This window comes from Garra rufa, chromosome 3 (assembly GCF_049309525.1).
Source record: "Garra rufa chromosome 3, GarRuf1.0, whole genome shotgun sequence".
Taxonomy (NCBI): domain Eukaryota; kingdom Metazoa; phylum Chordata; class Actinopteri; order Cypriniformes; family Cyprinidae; genus Garra; species Garra rufa.
In genome coordinates this window covers 31,432,416-31,451,886 of record NC_133363.1, presented here as the reverse complement: position 1 = coordinate 31,451,886, position 19,471 = coordinate 31,432,416, and the positions used below count along the sequence as shown (strand labels likewise).

The following is a 19,471-nucleotide window of genomic DNA, read 5'->3' as shown; positions in this document are numbered from 1 at the left end:
GCTTTTCAAAGGTTTTAAAAACCACAGTACTGAGATTTAGTGGGGGGAAGGGCGCTGGCTCCCAGGAGACCCAAGGTTATCTAGGCTAGGGGAACGGGACATTGTCTCAGAGAGAGACGAAGTATGAGAAGTACACTTTCCCTTGCACGTCGGCTCCCGCGTGGCAGTCTGTATGCGATTCGTGCCTGTATCATGTTAGCATGCTAAGGCTTGTGTCTGTTGCATGTCACTCTGACAAAAGATGGAGCGCACTCACACAAGTTTCTTTAAAATGCATTAGTGGTAGACTGGCTGCAGGCTATCAAGCCTCATTGACTTAATGGACATGGCTGCCTGACAGTTTCTGGTTTCTCCCTGGCTGCAGGCTACAGGGAAATGAGGGATAAGGCATATGCCATGCTCCAGGCAACTGCCAATTTACTGCTCTTTGGTGCCATACTTTGGGTTATACTGCCAGTGGTTAAATAGCAAGCCTTCGCAGCTTTGAGCATTATCATACCCACAGCAATGCAAATGTCTCTTAAGTTAGCATTAAAAACAGAGGAAAGGAGGTAATGGAAAAGTTCAGATAAGAACTGATACTATTTTGCATACTTTAATGTAGTTTTATGATCTATTTCCATGCATATGCTCGGAAACAGCTGCACATAATAACTATGATAAATTTAATTAATTAAAGTATAACAAAAATAGAAGTTTGGAATTATGCTGTAAACAAGTTTTGATTTAACAGTTGTATATTATATTTGTATATTCACTTACTGCTTTTTCTTCACTCTCCAGTCCAATTTACACTATCAGTCAAAAGTTTTTGAACTGTAAGATTTTTAATGTTGTTTAAAAGAAGTCTCTTCTGCTCACCAAGCCTGCAATTATTTGATCCAAAGTACAGCAAAAACAGTACAATTCTGAAAAATATTTACTCTTTAAAATAACTGTTTTCTATTTGAATATATTTTAAAATGTAACTTATTCCTGTGATCAAAGCTACATTTTCAGCATCGTTACTCCAGTCTTCAGTGTCACGTGATCCTTCAGAAATCATCCTAATATTCTTTTTTTGAGCAGCAAATCCGAATGTTAGAATGGTTTTTGAAGGATCAGAGTAATGATGCTAAAAATTCAGCTTTGAAATCACAGGAATAAATTACATTTTAAAACATATTCAAATAGAAAACAGTTATTTTAAATAGTAAAAATTATTTCAATTTTTTTTTTGTTTTTGCTGTGCTTTGGATCAAATAAAGAGACTTCCTGAAAAAAACACTAAAAATCGTACTGTTCAAAAACTTTTGACTGGTGGTGTAATAAATAAAAATATTTAATAAATATAAATTAATTAAATTAAAATGCTAATTTTGTAAAGTAATTAGTATTGGCACAACTAATATTTGTCAAATTTGAACTAATTTCAAGCATATAAATATTGTAATATTAGCTTAAAAATATAAATAAAATATATAAATTTAAATATAAGTTCAAAAGGTCTTTAGACCGAAAGGTCTTTAGACCATGAGAAGCATTCAGTAAAGCATGTGGAAACTTTTATGCATATACTATTCAATGGTATAATTATTCATTTAGAAAGAAGACTCTTATGCTGTTATTTCTTGATGAAAAATGCAGCAAAATACAGTAACATTGTGCAATATTACGATTGACAACTGTTTTATAGAATAATAATACTGTCAAATTTATTTCTATGATTGCAAAGCTTCAGTCACGTTCAGAAATCATTCTAATGTGCTGATTTGCACCTCAAGAAAAATGAATCAAAAGCTCAAATAAACAGCATTAAAAAATGTAATGCATTCTTGCAAAATAAAAGTGATAATTTTTACTTTAAAAAAAAACTACTGACCCCAAATTTTTAACAGTTATGTATAAAGCCATATAAAAGGAAATGCCTTAAGAAACGACCTCTATTCAGGTTCACATTATGTCAAGTGCTGAACGACTCTTGAGCAATAAACATTTATGGTATAATGGTCAGTGTGATATGCATCTCAGAGATCAATATAAAAGGAAGATCATGTTTTGGAAAAACATCATTTGAAACTATTCAGAATCCAAATTGATCAGCTGAAGTTAGAATCTGTCAGTGGTCTGCACAGAGTTCAGGAATCATACCTCATGGGTGTTTATCATTCCAATGGAGCATGCAAAGACGACACAGAGAGAGAGAGAGAGAGGTGGGGGACACAAGAGAGATATAACATGGGAACCACCCCATCTGTCCCTGAGGCAGTGCCACTTCCTCTCTCCAGTCATGGTTACCAGCATAGCAACGCTGGTCTCATGACCTCAGCAGGGTCACCATCTGCCTCTAGTGCTGGCACAAAGCCTGGCTAATGGTGAACACTGGTGGAGACGTACGCAAAGGGAGAAAGGCTCCCACTGGGACAGAGAGAGAGAGAAAGAAAGAAAAAGATGGAGAGAGACAGACAAACAGACAGATAGGGAAAGAAAGAGAAAAGGAGGCGATCATATGAGGTCTTTTTTCTGCCAAAGGCAGACTGCAAATTTCTCTTCCGTTCCCAATCTTTTTATTTTTTTATTTTTTTATATTTTAAACAATACCGGCCAGATGTGAAAGAAACTGCATATCCACTGGAGGGCCACCAATGACTCAAACATGCAGAGGAGTTTGTCTAGACAGCAACCATTCTGTATTGTGTACAGTAATGTAATGCCGTTGTGATTATTACAAAACAATAATCCCACATCAAGCAAATCATATTCAGAGCTTCCTGTGAGAAAAAAAAAAGAAAACATCAAAGAGAAACTTCACTAAAAATAAAAAAAATTGCTCATGTCTTTCCAAACCATCAGTTAGTAAAGGCCTTTATGTATAATGCAGGTATTCATGATATACAGTCAAACCAAAAATGATTCAGACACCAGATATAATGTTTGATATTTCATACTAGTGGGTGCAGGACAGTATAGTAAATTATATATTATACCCAAAAATTATTCATACAGTCCCTACCAGTTAAATTGATAAACATTTGGGACCAAACATTTTTCAGACACTTATTCCTGACCATGGTTTACTTATGTGTTTTTTCTTTAATTGCTAATACGACCTTTTTACACCACAGACTAAACGAAATTAAGCATCGCTTGTTAATTGGTCAGCATCATACAGTTGAATTTTTGTTTTATTGAAATCTATTACAAACTTTTCTATCAAAGTTATCTGACATTATCAAGATGAATTTGTTCTGACACAGTTTAACTCCTGAGTTGCTGTCATATTTTACTACTCTTTTCTGACATTATCACTACAGTGAATAAACTGTGATAATGTGAGAACTGTTAAAGGTGTCTGAATAAATGTTGGTTTGACTGTTGTAATGCATTTTATATTTTATTTTTAATATTTGTTAAATGCATTATAATATTTCCTTGTTATATTTGAAATTGGTTATTTGTCATATTTTTAATTGCATTATTTTTTAAAGGTATATCAATAAAGTATTAAAATATATTGTACAGTAATTAAAATGTACTATTTACAATTATTTGTGAGATCATACAATACATTATAAATGACAACAATATAAGTATTAAATAATTAATGCATTTAAAATACTTTTCTAATGCATTATATATAAAGGTGTAATATATATATATATATATATATATACTACCATTTTTCTTTCTGCTGTGAAACACAAAAGAAGATTTCTGAAAAAGTTGAAAATGTTTTTGTCCATACAACAAAAATTGAGGTCCAGTAAGGTCCAAAACAGCTTTGGGCCCTATTGATTTTCAATGCAAAAAAAAAAAAAAAAGTTTATAACTAACAACTCTAACAATTACAACTCTTGTAATTCAGAGGACAAAAGTCAGATCTGTTAGAAATACACTCAGAATATATGCTGCACACAAAATATGAATGTGCAATTCTGAGAAAAAAGATGTAAACTTGCAATTATTAATTTATAACTCACAATTCTAAAAAGAAAAGTTATAGCTGTGAAAATCTGAATTGTGAGATAAAAAGTCTTTTTTTTTTTATTCCATGGCAGAAATAAATAGAAAAGAATCGCAAGGTGTAAATGTAGAATTCAGAGAAAAAATTAAGAATTGTGAGATTCAGCACATCAGAGAAAAGTCTGTTTTTTTTTTTTTTTTCATGACATGAGATTGACAGAATTAGATTTTTGGATAACTTTAAGGCATTGGTTTTACATGTTTAAGGATTAGTTCACTATTTCCTGATCATTTACACACCTCCATGTAATCCAAGATGTCCATGCCTTTCTATCTTTAGTTGCAAAGAAATTAGTTTTTTTTTGAGGAAAGCATTCAAGGATTTTCTTCATATAGTGAACTTTAATGATTTTAAACAGTTTGAACTTCCAAATTGCAGTTTCAGTGCAGTTTCAAAGGGCTCTACACGATGCCAGCTGAGGAATAAGGGTCTTATCTAGCGAAACGATTGGTTAATTTTCTTAAAACCACAAATGCTCGTCTTGCACTGGCTCTGTGATGCGCAACTTTAAGCACTGTGTAATATATATATTTTTTAAGTCACTCATTGTTAGTTCTTCGTCTGTGTACTCCATCTCATCTTGTCCTCCAACTTCGAAATTATCCAACATCATTGTTCTAGCTTCTTTTGTTAAAAGCGTTCCTTTTTACTTTTTTTTTTGCACATTTGCTTTGTAAACACTGGGTCGGTACTTCTGCCTACGTCATGAGTGCGTCATTATGTAATGCACAAGGTTGAGCTACTGTAGTGCAAGACAAGCATTTGTGGTTTGAAAGTATATAAATTTGTACTTTTCTTTTAAAAAATCCCAATCGTTTCACTAGATAAGACCCTTATTCCTCAGCTGGAATCAGCTTTTTGAAGCTGCATTTAAACTGCTGTTTGGAAGTTCAATCTCAAAAAACATTTCTTTGTGGTTAATAAAAGAAAGACATGAACATCTTGAATGACATGGGGATGAGTAAATTATCAGATTTCTTTTAATCTGAAAAAGTGAACTAATCCTTTAATATAGATCATAAATGAAATCTATTGTGGCGGGAGTCCCGAGGAACAATCAGCGTCGCCCTGGCAACTCATCGGAAACACCTGCAACCACTCAACACGGACCAATCGATCACGGCGAGATCTGCTTTATAAACGAGCCCCAAAGCACAGAAGGGTGAGAAGCTTCTCCAAAGAGCTGAAACGCTTACCGTCTCTCTCTATCGTTCCTTCCACAGACTCGCCGTGACGATTGGGCCGCACCCAGCCTGGACCGCTTTCACTCGGGGTGACCGCACGCTCCTGCACTCACCCCTCACTGGCCACAGTCACCAAAGAGCACGAAGGGACAAAGGATTCACGAGACACCGAGCACCGAAGACGCCACATCGCCCTTTCCCCGTATTATCTCCTTCACTTCTGCACTATTGTCAATAAACGCACCCTCCGGGGCTCACCTAAACCTCTTGTTCTGTCGTGCTATTCCCCGCCCGGCCACAAGGTGGTGGAGAATGCGGGCAACGTGACGGGCCTGGGAAGCCGACGAACAAGACACTCTTTGTTTACACCGCCATCTTGCCTCGTCTCTCACTTCCGGTTTTTTCTGTTTTTCAGGCGCGCCCCTCCCCGGCAAAATGGAGGACATTGTGAAACAGCTGGCAGAGGTTAGCGTCCGCCAGCAACAGTGTTTCGAGCTTTTGACCGAACAACATGGCCAAATTCAAGGTTATTTAGCAGAGCTACGACTACCAGCCGCTCAACATGTTCCCCTACCTGATCCCCGCGTCACTGCTGCTCGGCTTTTACCCAAGCTAACCGCAGATGATGATATTGAGGCTTACCTCAAAATGTTTGAGTCAGTCGCTCGTACAGAGGGCTGGGCTAGAGGTACTTGGGCTGCATTACTGGCACCGTTGCTTTCGGGGGAAGCTCAGCGTGCTTACTTTTCATTACCTGCGTCTTCTCAAAGTAATTATAATGAACTGAAAAGAGAAATTTTAGGCCGCTTAGGGCTATCAGCGACCACTGCCGCCCAGCGCTTCCATGAGTGGGAATTCAAAGCGCGGTTGCCAGTACGCACCCAGGCCGCCGATCTGATGCGGTTAGCCGAACACTGGCTGCTAGAGGACTCGCCATCCCCCTCCCAAGTCGCCGAGCGGGTAGTGGTTGACCGGATGCTGAGAGCGCTCCCGCGCTCGATGAGGCAGGCTGCCGGCATGCGGGGCCCTAAGTCCATCGCAGAGCTCATCGAGGCGGTCGAACTGGCGGACGCAGCCTATCATCGGGAGGCCGGGGAGCGAGCGCCGCCTTTTCCCCGGAGGGTGCCCCAGGAGCGACGGCCGCCAGAGGGCATCCCACGACCAGTGCGCAGACCGTCCAGCCCCCGCGACGAACCAATGCCCACGGACCCACCATCTCCGCCTGTGAAGCCTTGGATGGCGGGCTGTGTGGTTCACCGCAGGACCCCCCGTGGAGCCCCGATGACCACGGTGAAAATTCAAGGCCGCTCCTGTCAAGCTTTACTGGACTCCGGAAGTGCCGTGTCCCTAGCAAGGCCCGGCACGCTGGGACCCCGGCCTAGTCCCAAAGCTGTAATGCCCATTACTTGTGTCCACGGAGATACCCGCCAGGTATTTACTAATCTTCTCACCTTCCACAAAGGTCGTAAAGCCTGGACTCTGGAAGTTGGCGTCCTCAAGGACCTACCTGTGCCGCTGCTACTGGGACGGGACTGGCCGGGGTTGGAGGCCGCCCTAGCCGAAACCACACAGCCCGCCCGTCCACGCCGACGCCTACGTCGCCAGCCGTCGCGGGGGTCTGAGAGCCCACACAGCCTGCTGACAACCGACAGTGGGAGAGAGGGTGAGTCCCCCGCCCGTGATACTAACCTTTTCCATAATGTTTTCCAGCAGGTTACGGGTGGGGGAGACTTTGGAAGAGCCCAAAAGGAAGACGACAGGCTGAAACACTGCTGGCGGCAAGTACGCGTCCTTGAAGGCCAGGACGTCCTTCCGGCCCCTCACCCTCTCCCACACTTCGTCGTGCAAAACGGTCTGCTGTACTGCGTCGCGGAGCGGCGGGGGGAGGTAAAACGTCTTCTCGTTGTCCCCAAGGAGAAAACGGAGACAGTCCTGGAACTGGCGCATGCTCACCCCATGGCTGGACACCTGGGCGCCCAGAATACCGTGCAACGTATCCGTGATAGATTCCACTGGCCGGGACTTGAAGCTGAGGTCAAGAGGTTCTGCCAGGCCTGCCCAACATGCCAACGGACATCCCCACGGAAACCTCCCCCCAGCCCACTCATCCCTTTACCCATCATTGGGGTGCCCTTTGAGCGGATCGGGATGGACATCGTAGGGCCGTTGCCGAGGTCTGGCCGGGGCCACGAGCACATCCTCGTCATTGTAGACTACGCCACCCGGTATCCAGAGGCCGTTCCACTACGCCAAGCCAACGCGAAATCCATCGCCCGGGAACTGTTCCTGCTGTGTAGCCGGGTGGGGCTACCGTCGGAGATACTGACCGACCAGGGAACGCCCTTCATGTCCCGGCTAATGGCTGACCTCTGCCGGCTGCTGAAGGTACGACAAATCCGCACATCAGTCTACCACCCTCAGACCGACGGGCTCGTCGAGAGGTTCAATCAGACCCTGAAGCAGATGTTGCGGAAGGTAGCTGCTGAGGACAAGAAAGATTGGGACCTCCTCCTCCCCTATGTGCTGTTCGGAGTCCGAGAAGTTCCCCAGGCATCTACGGGGTTCACCCCATTTGAGCTCCTCTTCGGACGACAACCCCGCGGCCTCCTCGACGTGGCCCGAGAGGCCTGGGAGCAGCAGCCGGCAGTCTACCGGACCGTCATTGAGCATGTGCAGGATATGAGGAGTAAAATCGACCGCGTCATGCCATTAGTCCGGGAACATCTGGTGAAGTCCCAGCAAGCCCAGCAACGTCTGTACAACCGGGCGGCCCAACCGCGGGAGTTCCACCCAGGTGACAAGGTGATGGTCTTGGTCCCCAACGTAGCCTGCAAGTTCCTGGCACAGTGGCAAGGACCCTATACAGTGGAGGAACGAGTCGGCCCGGTGAACTACAGGGTAAGACAGCCCGGCCGAAGGCAGGCTGTACAACTATATCATGTCAATTTGCTGAAGAAATGGGTCGGGGACCGAGACCAAGTGGCCGCCCTAGCCGTCCAAGAGCCCGCGGTTGTGGACGCCAACCCTAACCTCTCGGCCGCCCAGAAGACGGAGCTGCGGCACCTGGTCGGTCAGTTCCAAGACGTCTTCTCCGACACCCCCGGCCAGACTAACGTCCTCTCCCATGACATCCACACTCCTCCAGGCGTCGTCGTCCGGCAACGGCCCTATCGAGTCCCAGAGGCCCGCCGGCAGGCTATAGAGCAAGAGGTCCAAAAAATGCTCAAACTGGGGGTAATTGAGCCATCCCGGAGCCCTTGGTCCAGCCCGATCGTCCTCGTCCCGAAGCCAGACGGCACCCTGCGCTTCTGTAATGACTACCGGCGCCTCAATGAAGTCTCTGCCTTCGACAGCTACCCCATGCCCCGAGTGGACGAACTCCTGGAGCGCCTGGGAAGGGCCCGGTATATCACTACACTCGACCTGACAAAAGGCTATTGGCAAGTCCCCCTCTCTCCCGAAGCCCGACCAAAAACAGCCTTCTCCACTCCGTCTGGCCACTGGCAATACCGGACCCTTCCCTTCGGCTTGCACGGGGCACCCGCAACATTTCAACGCCTCATGGATGTCGTCCTTCGCCCCCATCAGACATACGCGGCGGCGTACCTCGACGACGTAGTCATCCACTCGGAGGCATGGGAGGACCACCTGGAGAGGCTCCGCAGGGTGCTGTCCGAGCTCCGTCGGGCTGGGCTGACCGCCAACCCCCGCAAGTGTCACCTAGCCTACAACGAAGCACGCTACCTGGGGTTCACGGTCGGGAGAGGACTGATACGACCACAGGAAAACAAGGTAAAGGCCGTCCTGGACACCCCCCGGCCCACCAACAAGACCCAGGTACGTGCCTTCTTGGGGTTGGCGGGCTATTACCGGTGTTTTATCCCCAGTTTCTCCTCTATAGCTGCCCCCCTGACGGACCTGACCAGGAAGGGACAGCCAGAACGGGTCCACTGGAATGATTACGCGGAGCGGGCCTTTACACGCATTAAGGAAGCCTTGACCACGGAACCCGTCCTGAGAGCTCCAGACTTCGGCTGTCCCTTCTTGCTCCAGACGGATGCCTCTGACACGGGGTTGGGAGCCGTGCTCTCCCAGGTCCAGGAGGGAGAAGAGCATCCTGTCATGTACATCAGCCGTAAGCTGTCCCAGGCCGAGAGGAAATACGCGGCCGTGGAAAAGGAAGCCCTCGCCATCAAGTGGGCAGTCCTGGAGCTAAAATATTACTTACTGGGTCGACATTTTACTCTCTTTACAGATCACGCCCCCCTACAGTGGATGGCCCGAGCAAAAGACACGAACGCCAGAGTCACAAGGTGGTTCCTTTCGCTCCAGGACTTCCACTTCGATGTGCGCCACCGAGCCGGCACCAGCAACACCAACGCAGACGGGCTCTCTCGGTCCTGGGCAGCATACGCAGGTCTGTCAGGGGTCACTTCCCCCCCACCCCCAGTCTCCCCCTTTTCTTCTCTCCTCCAGAACCAGGACGTCGCTTGGGGGGGGGAGTGTGGCGGGAGTCCCGAGGAACAATCAGCGTCGCCCTGGCAACTCATCGGAAACACCTGCAACCACTCAACACGGACCAATCGATCACGGCGAGATCTGCTTTATAAACGAGCCCCAAAGCACAGAAGGGTGAGAAGCTTCTCCAAAGAGCTGAAACGCTTACCGTCTCTCTCTATCGTTCCTTCCACAGACTCGCCGTGACGATTGGGCCGCACCCAGCCTGGACCGCTTTCACTCGGGGTGACCGCACGCTCCTGCACTCACCCCTCACTGGCCACAGTCACCAAAGAGCACGAAGGGACAAAGGATTCACGAGACACCGAGCACCGAAGACGCCACATCGCCCTTTCCCCGTATTATCTCCTTCACTTCTGCACTATTGTCAATAAACGCACCCTCCGGGGCTCACCTAAACCTCTTGTTCTGTCGTGCTATTCCCCGCCCGGCCACACTATTATGAACCAAAAATCTACCCATTTTGTGTGGTTTGTAATGGTCAAAAGACAAGCCAATCAAAATCTGCCATACATTTTATAGGCAAGCTGAAGATCTGTGTTTGCGTGCTTGTTCATGTAAATAGTAAGTGATGTCGTACTTGTGACAAAGGCTGTCATAATTGCACTAAATAAAGATCAAAGAAGTGCGTCATGGGACAGGAAATAAACACGCCATTAGTACTGTCAACACTTGAGGCTGAAGGCTCAAACTCCCCACCTCCAATTAACTCTAACGGGGTGTGTTCAACAACATTTGGTCTGAGGAGGTGATCTCAGCTTGGCCTCTACATGCAGTTTTGGACAATGACATCCACCCTTCTGTGCATTGACTAACCCTCATTAGTGGAGGGTAGATGAGAGAACACCTGATCCAAGGTCAGTGACCGCTCCTTAGGCCAACATGTGCAGCATCTTTTGTATTGATTAGTGCTAAAGTGATTTGATTTTGGGGAAGGAGAGCAAGAATTCAAGGGTGAAGCTTAAGAGAGATGTGGACATGTGACCCTGGACCACAAAACCAGTCTTTAGTAGCACAGGTATATTTGTAGCAATAACAAAAAAAATATATTGTATGGGTCAAAATTATAGATTTTTTTTATGCCAAAAATCGTTAGGATATTAAAGGATAACTATTGCCAAAATGCAACCTGGGCTGTTTTTTTTTTTTTTTTACTGTAAACGAGACAAACATACATCTAAAAGCATAATTACGACAAACGAGCCGTTTTTGACATTGACCTTGATTTCGTTTTGTAGTCAATGGCCGGTGAATGGGAGTACTAGGGGCATAACTTTGAGCGCATCAAAATCGATATTTTTACAACACTAAGAAGGCTCGACACACCATGAAACTTTGCTCGAAGTATCGCCTGGGTCTCTACACATGAACTCGAGCATTGAGAACATTGTTTGTGTACACAGAGTTTACTAAAAAGAAAGGTTTTGAACAACTCACTTTCACTGTTTGAGTTTCCGCTCGCAGCCGCCTTGCCAGTCAAGAGGTGTCGATCTCCGAATGCGAATGATTGGACTCCATAGGACGAAATATTAGGCTTATATGAGGCTCTTTTTACAACTAGAAGGTTAATATTGTTTTTCACTTGCGACAAAACAACGAATTAGCCGTGCATTTATATGGGAATATGCTTTAGGAGCTATCCATCCTCGCATTCGGAGATCGACACCTCTTGACTGGCAAGACGGCCGCGAGCGGAAACTCAAACAGTGAAAGTGAGTTGTTCAAAACCTTTCTTTTTAGTAAACTCTGTGTACACGAACAATGTTCTCAATGTTCGAGTTCATGTGTAGAGACCCAGGCGATACTTCGAGCAAAGTTTCATGGTGTGTCGAGCCTTCTTAGTGTTGTAAAAATATAGATTTTGATGCGGTCAAATTTATGCCCCTAGTTCTACCATTCACCGGCCACTGACCACAAAACGAAATCACGTCAATCTCAAAAACGGCTCGTTTGTCGTAATTATGCTTTTAGATACAAGTTTGTCTCATTTACAGGGGGGAAAAAAACAGCCCAGGTTGCATTTTGGCAATAGTTATCCTTTAAGTAAATTTTGGAAATTTCCTACTGTAAATATATAAAAACTTAATTTTTGATTATTAATATGCATTGCCAAGAACTTAATTTGGACAACTTTAAAGGTAATTTTCTCAATATTCAATTTTTTTTGCACCCTCAGGTTACAGATTTTCAAATAGTTGCATCTAGGCCAAATATTGCCCTATCCTAACAAACCACACATCAATAGAAAGCTTATAAAGCACAGAATCGACCATTATGACTAGTTTTGTGGTCCAGGGTCAAATATTACTCAGCAAATTCGGTCTTAAATAAATAGCACAAAATAAACAAATCTTCCACATTTTATTTTGATTGTTTGTGTTTAAGGTAGGAAAACGAGCCTGTTACTTGACCTCCCTAATCTGAGCATAATCAAATGTAGATAAACAGGAAACATAACAATCACCGGGCTTCACTCTAATCTTATCACTGGAAAGCATCCATGTACACACTCACACACACACACACACACACACACACTATTTTACACCAACATAGCTGCGGTGGTACTGGAAAAGACTAACTTAACCAGACAGATGTGCGACTAAATGAGAACAGGCAAAATTACAGAAGGATAACAAAAACAATTATGTCCAACACAGATTTATTTACACTGCTGTTCAAAAGTTTGTGATTTTAAAAAGATTTAAAAAAATTTTTTAAAGAAGTCTTTTCTGCTCATCAAGGCTATGTTTGTTTGATTGAAAATACAGAAAAAATAGTAATATTGTGAAATATTATTGCAATTGAAAATAGTGGTTTTCTATTTTAATATGCTTTAAAATAGAATTTATTCCTTTAATTCAAAGCTGAGTTTTCAGCATTATTACGCAGTCTTTAGTGTCACATGATCCTTCAGAAATCATTTTATATGCTGATTTATCGTCAATGTTTAAAACAGTTGTGTGGCTTAATATATATATTTTTTTTGATACTTTTTTTTAGGATTCTCTGATGAATAAAAAGTTTAAAAGAACAGCATTTATTTAAAATAGAAATCTTTTGTAACAATATACACTACTGTTCAAAGTTTGGGGTCAGTAAATTTGTATTCCTTCCTTCTTTAAAAGAAATTGATACTTTTATTTAGCAAGGATGTGTTAAATTGATAAAAAGTGATAGTAAACACTTAAATTGTTAGAAAAGATTTCTATTTTGAATAAATGCTGTAACATAATAAATCAACATATTAGAATGATTTCTGAAGGATCATGTGAAATTCAAGACTGGAGTGATTGCTGATGAAAATAGAGTTTTGCATCACAGAAATGAATTATATTTGAAAGTATATTAAAACATAAAACTGTTATTTTCAAATTGTAATAATATTTCATAATATGTCTGTATTTTTGATCAAATAAATGGAACTTTGATGAGCATAAGAGACTTCTTTTAAAAACCTAAAAAAAAACTTACTACTTCCAAATTTTTAAACAGCAGTGTATAAAAACAGATTTATGAGGATAAGTAGTCACTACCTACTTATTTTTCTAATTTAGAAGCTTTTATTTACTTACTTTGTGGCAGACATTAATACTTTTATTCAGCAAGGATCCATTAAATTAATTTAAAAGTCAAAAAAGTTTAAAAGTTTTCAGCATTCATTATAATAATGTTTCTTGAGTAGAAAATCTGCATGTTAGAATGACTTCTTGCGTGATACTGAAGACTGGATTAATGATTCTGAAAATTCACCTTTGCTATCACAGAAAGTAAATTACATTTCAAAACAAATTAAAGTAGAAAACAGTTGTTTAAAATGTTAATACTGCAAGATATTACCGTTTTTACTGTATTTCTGATTAAATAAATGCAACCCTGGTGAGCATAAGAGACTTTCAGAAACAATGTTTTCAAACTATTTGATTGGTATGTGTGTGTATATACTTATTTTTACTGATTTGATTTTAAAAAGCTGCAATTAAAGCAAATAATTACAGAGGGATGAAATTTTGCCACTGCAGTTTTAAGTTGAGAAACTTCAAAAGCATGATATAACTTACAGCTCAATCATCCTAAAGGAATGGCCCGCATACTCAAACCCTCCCTAATGTTTTGTTACGTCATATGATGAATTACAAACACATGTCAATTACCACAATGTCCCCCACAGAGGCCATGTGCACTCTTGTGACTCGTCTCAGCGAGTCAAAGGATGAAGACCTTTGTGTGGCGGTGTTGCGCCACAGGCTGCAGGATCGTGGCACTATGGCACTAAAAGGCTCATGGGGGCCCTGTGTGTCTAAGAATAGCTCTGTGGAAGAGGAGGGGAAGAGTGCTCCGATTAGCCGCGGTCTGAGAATCACAAGGTTTAGAGAGCTCGGCTGTGCGGTACAGGACATTATCCCAAATATCAGCCTCGTCTTCCCCCCTCAAGCTCAAATACCTCAATGACATTTTAATAAGTGGTCAGCTGAGATAAGGGCCACTGAGGCAGTAATGACTGATAATGGATGACCAGAGGCTGGACGTTGTACGCTGGGGCCCGGGGCGGAGTCTGGGCCGCTGGCCAGAAGCCATCACACACACACATATGTGTGCACAAAGACGTGCGGGCGCAAGATGCTCACACACACACGCAGCAGGGGTCCCTCTGGCTTCAGCCAAGCAGAGATCTCTTTCATCCCGAGCATCAAAGCGCCAGGCGAATACGGAGAGTATTAAATGTCCTTATGAGGAGTGACACACAGCGATGCAGCATTCACTCTGACATTGAGTCTTCCACTGCTATACACCATGACTAAATGGCTTATGTCCCAAACTTGTGGCCTCATATGATCCTAAACAGCAGCAAAGAAACTGACAGCGTTCATTTCAACGCAAGTCCTTATACATCACCAGGGGCCTCCGAGCCTTTTGTCATATCATGTTGCCAGCTAACAAAGTCACTAACTTTGCCGGGCCGACTAAAAGAAACCCAATATGGCACGTTGATATTACTTTCACAAGGTGAAACGGAAATATTGGTGCTCATAGACAACAATTGTGTTGTTAAAGGATTAGTTCACTCTAGAATTAAAATTTCCTGATAGTTTACTCACCCCGATGCCATTCAAAATGTTAATTTCTTTCTTCAGTCAAAAAGAAATGAAGGTTTTTTTAAGGAAAACATTCCAGGATTGTTCTCTATATAGTGGACTTCAATGAGGATCAATGAGTTGAAGGTTCAAAAAGCAGTTTCAGTGCAGCTTCAAAAGTCTCTAAACAATCCCAGCCAAGGAATAAAGGTCTTATCTAGTGAAATGATCTGTCATTTTCTAAACAAAATACAAATTTACATACTTTTTAACCATAATTGCTCATCTTGGACTTGCTTGACTTTACGAATTACGTTAACGTTGGAAAGATAATGCATAACATTCATTGAAGTACCAACCCAGTATTTACAAAGCGAACGTGCAAAGAAAGTCAAACGCCCTTTACAAAAAAGATAAAACAACGATGTCAGATGATTTTGATGTTGGAGGAGAAAATAAACCGAAGTACACAGACAAAGAGCTAACCTCACATGACCTTTCACAGAGCTAGTGCAAGACGAGCATTTGTGGTTAAAAAGTATATTTTTTTAATTTTTTTTAGAAAATGACCGATCATTCCACTAGATAAGACCCTTATTACTCGGCTGGGATTGTGTAGAGTCCTTTGAAACTGCCTTAAAAATGCAATTTGGACCTTCAACCTGTTGATCGCCATTAAAGGAGGAAAATCCTGAAATGTTTTCCTCAAAAAATTTCTTTTGACTAAAAAAAGGAAAGACATGAACATCTTGGATTACATGGGGGTGAGTTCAGAAATTTTTTATCCAGGAATGAACTAATCCTTTAAAGGAAACAATTGTATTGTTTGCTGATAAAACAGTTTTGAAGGAAAGGTTGACGCAAAACTGGATATTTTGGTATCATTTACTCACTCTCATGTTCAAAACTGACTTTCTTTCTATTGCAGATTATAAAAGAAGCTACAGCCAAACCAAAAATTATTCAGACACCATTTTTTTTAACTAGTGGATGCAGGACATTATAGTTTGACATATTATACCCAAACACTCTCCATACATTGAACTACCAGTAAAACTAAAAAAAAATTTGGAACCAAAAGTTATTCAGACACTTTGACCTGATCATGTTTTGCTTAAGGTTTTTTTCTTTTTCTTTAATTGCTAATGCTTTTTAAACCACAGACTGAACAAAATTAAGCATTGCTTGGTAATTGGTCAACAAAGTATTGATAGTTGTGTAAATATTGTCATACTAACAGTTTTCTGAATTTTTGGTTGATTGTAATCCATTACATACATTTCTATCAAAGTTATCTGGCATTTTCAAGATGAATCTGTTCTGACACAGTTTAACTCTGAGTTCTCATCATATTTGATTACCATTTTCTAAACTATTGCGAAAACTGTGATAATGTGGGAAATGTTGAAGGTGTCTGAATAAATGTTTTGACTGTATTTGAAAGAATATTTCAACCGTTTTTCTTTCTCTATCATTGAAAGTCAGGATGCAGTTAAGTGTAATGAGTTTTCAGCCATTTCTTTTTCAGTTCAGATAGGGTTGAGCAGAACAGGTCATGTTTGGAACGATAAGACAGCGAGTAAATGATGAATGAATTTTCATTTTCAGTCTGCTATCCATAATTTTTTTTGTAAACAAAAACAACAGCACTGCTGCTGGCACGCACGGCTCGCAGGAATTTGTCCGATTAGTTGTCAGGTTGGCCATGTGAAATGTTCTGTTACAAACTTCCACAGAAAGTCTTGCTGGGCTTTTGGTCTGACAGCAAATGAGAGAATCATCTGGGATGTGTTCTTTCTTGCTGAGCAACTCTCTCTTTCTCTCTGTCTGTCTTTCACTGCTTGGCTGACTCTCGCTCCATGTCCCTCGTTAGCTCTAACACACTGTAACGAAACACAATTACTGTTAAGGGGGGAAGAAAAGGGGCCGTGACGGGCAAGATAAAGAAACTTGTGCTGGCAAGCCGCGCTGAAGAGGCATTAGTGAGCCAATGTTTCTGTCCCATTCAGCACGCCTCACACACCGCCACACACTCAAAATCGCACAGGGTATAGTGGCTCATCATCACACACACTATACTCGGTTATAACAGAAATGTGGGAAATAGGCCTACTTCATTTATTTAACTGTCAAATCAAAAATACCTACATAAATATAGTGATACTTAAAAATAAATAGTTTAGTAGTATGTTCAATATGCAGTGATATTTAAAATTTCAGTGAAATTACCACAGATTATTGCTCTGGAAGACAAGAGTGTTTTTAACAAAAGTCACTGTTGCGCTCTTTAGCCCAGAAGCCCATTACGACTAGGGCCGCTTGTCAATCAGACTATTGTTGGCGTGTGTAGAGCCGCAGACAATGGCTCTTTGTCTCCGCACCAGTGTAGACGGCCTGGCTTGGCCTCCGCCACTAGAAGTCCTTCTCTGTTTACTGAGAATAAATCAATCTTTTCAGCTCGGGTCTCCTTTGGTAAACCTCACACCACAGCCCTACAAGACTGCAACAGCAGATACGTGCGAGTACAAATGGGCACTTTCAGACGCACCTGCGTTTGCTTTGATTTCATCTTTATACCTGTGCCGCTCTGGACGGCAGTTTATTTTCTTTGATCCAGGCAGCTGCGAATGACTCCTTTGTATTTGATATGAAATAACGTGTGTGACTACTTGACTGAATGACTTATAAAGAGTCTTCAAATTATATCAAATTCATTATTTACCACACCTCGTTGCGCTCAAAGTTTAATATTTCGTAGTAAGAGTGTATAGCAGTGTTGATATCCTTCAGTGTGTGTTTTAGGAGCGCAGCGGTCAGAAAGACGTTTCTGTGGCATTGTTCTTTCCCCACCCCCAATGCAGCCGAACTGTTTCAGCTGCAGGCACGAGGAGGCTTTTGTGCCTCTCCCACCTCTTGAGTTAACAGCCTGGGTCAAAGGTCAGAGCAGGACAAATGTCCTAAGGGAGAGGAGAGGAGCAGAGAGGAGCGAAGAGGAGCAGAAAGGAGCAAAGAAAATAAGTAAGATGAGAAAAGATGAGCAGAGAGGAGCAGAAACGCTGTGGTTCTGGTCTTTTCGAGTCCCCACCCTGCTCTGCTGGACATAAACAAATAAACATGTACTCACACCCACACTGAGCAGCAGAAGAAAGAGAGAGAGGGAGGGAGAGACAGAGAAAAGAGAGGGAGAGAACAGCCAGCTGTTGCCATTGCATCTCAGTGTGAGGCGAATGAAAGCTCATTAAACTTCAAAGATCAAATGAAAGCTTGTAGTGACAAGGCTCCTTTGTAGAGGAGATGCAATATGTCTCCTAAGAATGAGGATTTAGAGAGGATTCATATTTGAGACTCTAAAAAAATGATACCTAGCTAATTAAAATTCAAATCTCTTTTAAGTTGCTCTGGTGGAAAACACCTACATTTTTCCAGACGATTACATTAATCTCAGCGTATAAACAACATGTAATTGCATCAGTTCTGTGATTAATATTATCGCTACTTCAGACACAGCTTCAGCTTTATCAAGGTCAAAGTAAGTATACAAGAAATGTGCGAGCGAAAGCGAAGCTAAAATAGCTGCCAGATTGCATTTCAAAAGATGCTTTTTCTCACTCTGACTTCTTACATCAGCGTGTATGAATAAAATACACGTATAAGCAGCAATAGTATGATTTTGCCAGTGCACACTATAAGAAACGAATGCTTTGAAGTGCCAGGAGAAGGGTTTGGTCTACAAAAACACCTCCACTGCCCTCTTGTGGCTTCTCAAAATAAATAAAAGTTAAAGCTGGGCAAAAAAAGCCCTGGACACCTTTGTATTTAGAGGGTAATAGAGGCCTAAGGTTAGACACTCTAGAGTGGAGGATCCCATCGCAAATGCAAAAGGGCTCTCTGGATAATCTAATGAGCTGTAGACCCCCAACAGAGGCATGGTTCATTAGATTATTCAGAGATGGGATCGCTCCATTGCCTGCGTAAGTAAATGGTTTGCAGTATACACAGTCCCTGCGCTGTTCCACATGCTGAACAGCTAATGGGGCAAAGAGATTCTGATAATGACCTCCTCTCAGGCAAAACTCAGCCTGCAACATAACCACTCTTCATGGGAATGCTTCGGGGCCCAGAAACATACACTGTGCACGCTGAGGTGGGTGGGCTCGGAAAGCTGAGATGTGTTCCAGCAGAGATGGCGCAGATGTGTTAAAAGTGTTTTGAAGATTTGAGCTGAGAATCTAGTGACTGTAGAGATTAGCAGGATGATTAGACTCCATTTGCATTTACAGAGGCAATATTGTGAGTGTGAACTGCAGGGGTGTGCTAACTCTGACACCATCAAGCTAACGCTTTTTTAATTGCCCATCCACTAGATGTCATCTGGAAGACTTCTGAAAGCGGAAACTTTCTGAAACTTGAATAATTGTCTGTCTGCTGTCTACGGTTGCCATATAGACTCGGTTTAAATTATGCTAAAAATGGTATGTTCTTACTCACTGAGACACATGAGTGACTGGAACGAGCGAAATCTCTCGCTCCGCCTCGGTTTCCATATCTTCTGCGATGCTGCTGCTCCTCTGGAGCGTGGGCCGAGGCTGCACTTCCAAAATCCCAGGCTTTTTCCCTAAAGACACACAAAATGCACACCTCATTTCAGGCTGAAACAGCTTTGCATTTTCCAATTTCAACAAGCCGACATT

At 42.5% G+C, this 19,471-nt stretch overlaps 1 protein-coding gene and 1 long non-coding RNA gene across 2 annotated transcripts in view; one reads left to right on the top strand and one right to left on the bottom strand.

The window, feature by feature from the left end:
* LOC141331059 (uncharacterized) overlaps positions 1-19,471 on the top strand; it is a 470,059-nt gene that overhangs the window by 209,849 nt on the left and 240,739 nt on the right. The gene's annotated exons all lie outside the window — the stretch shown is intronic.
* The window catches only part of kcnq1.1 (potassium voltage-gated channel, KQT-like subfamily, member 1.1), a 54,557-nt gene that overhangs the window by 10,648 nt on the left and 24,438 nt on the right, over positions 1-19,471 (bottom strand). Inside the window, exon 13 of the mRNA XM_073836955.1 lies at positions 19,269-19,395. Coding sequence (XP_073693056.1) covers positions 19,269-19,395 — 127 coding nt within the window. The remainder of the gene's footprint in view (positions 1-19,268; positions 19,396-19,471) is intronic.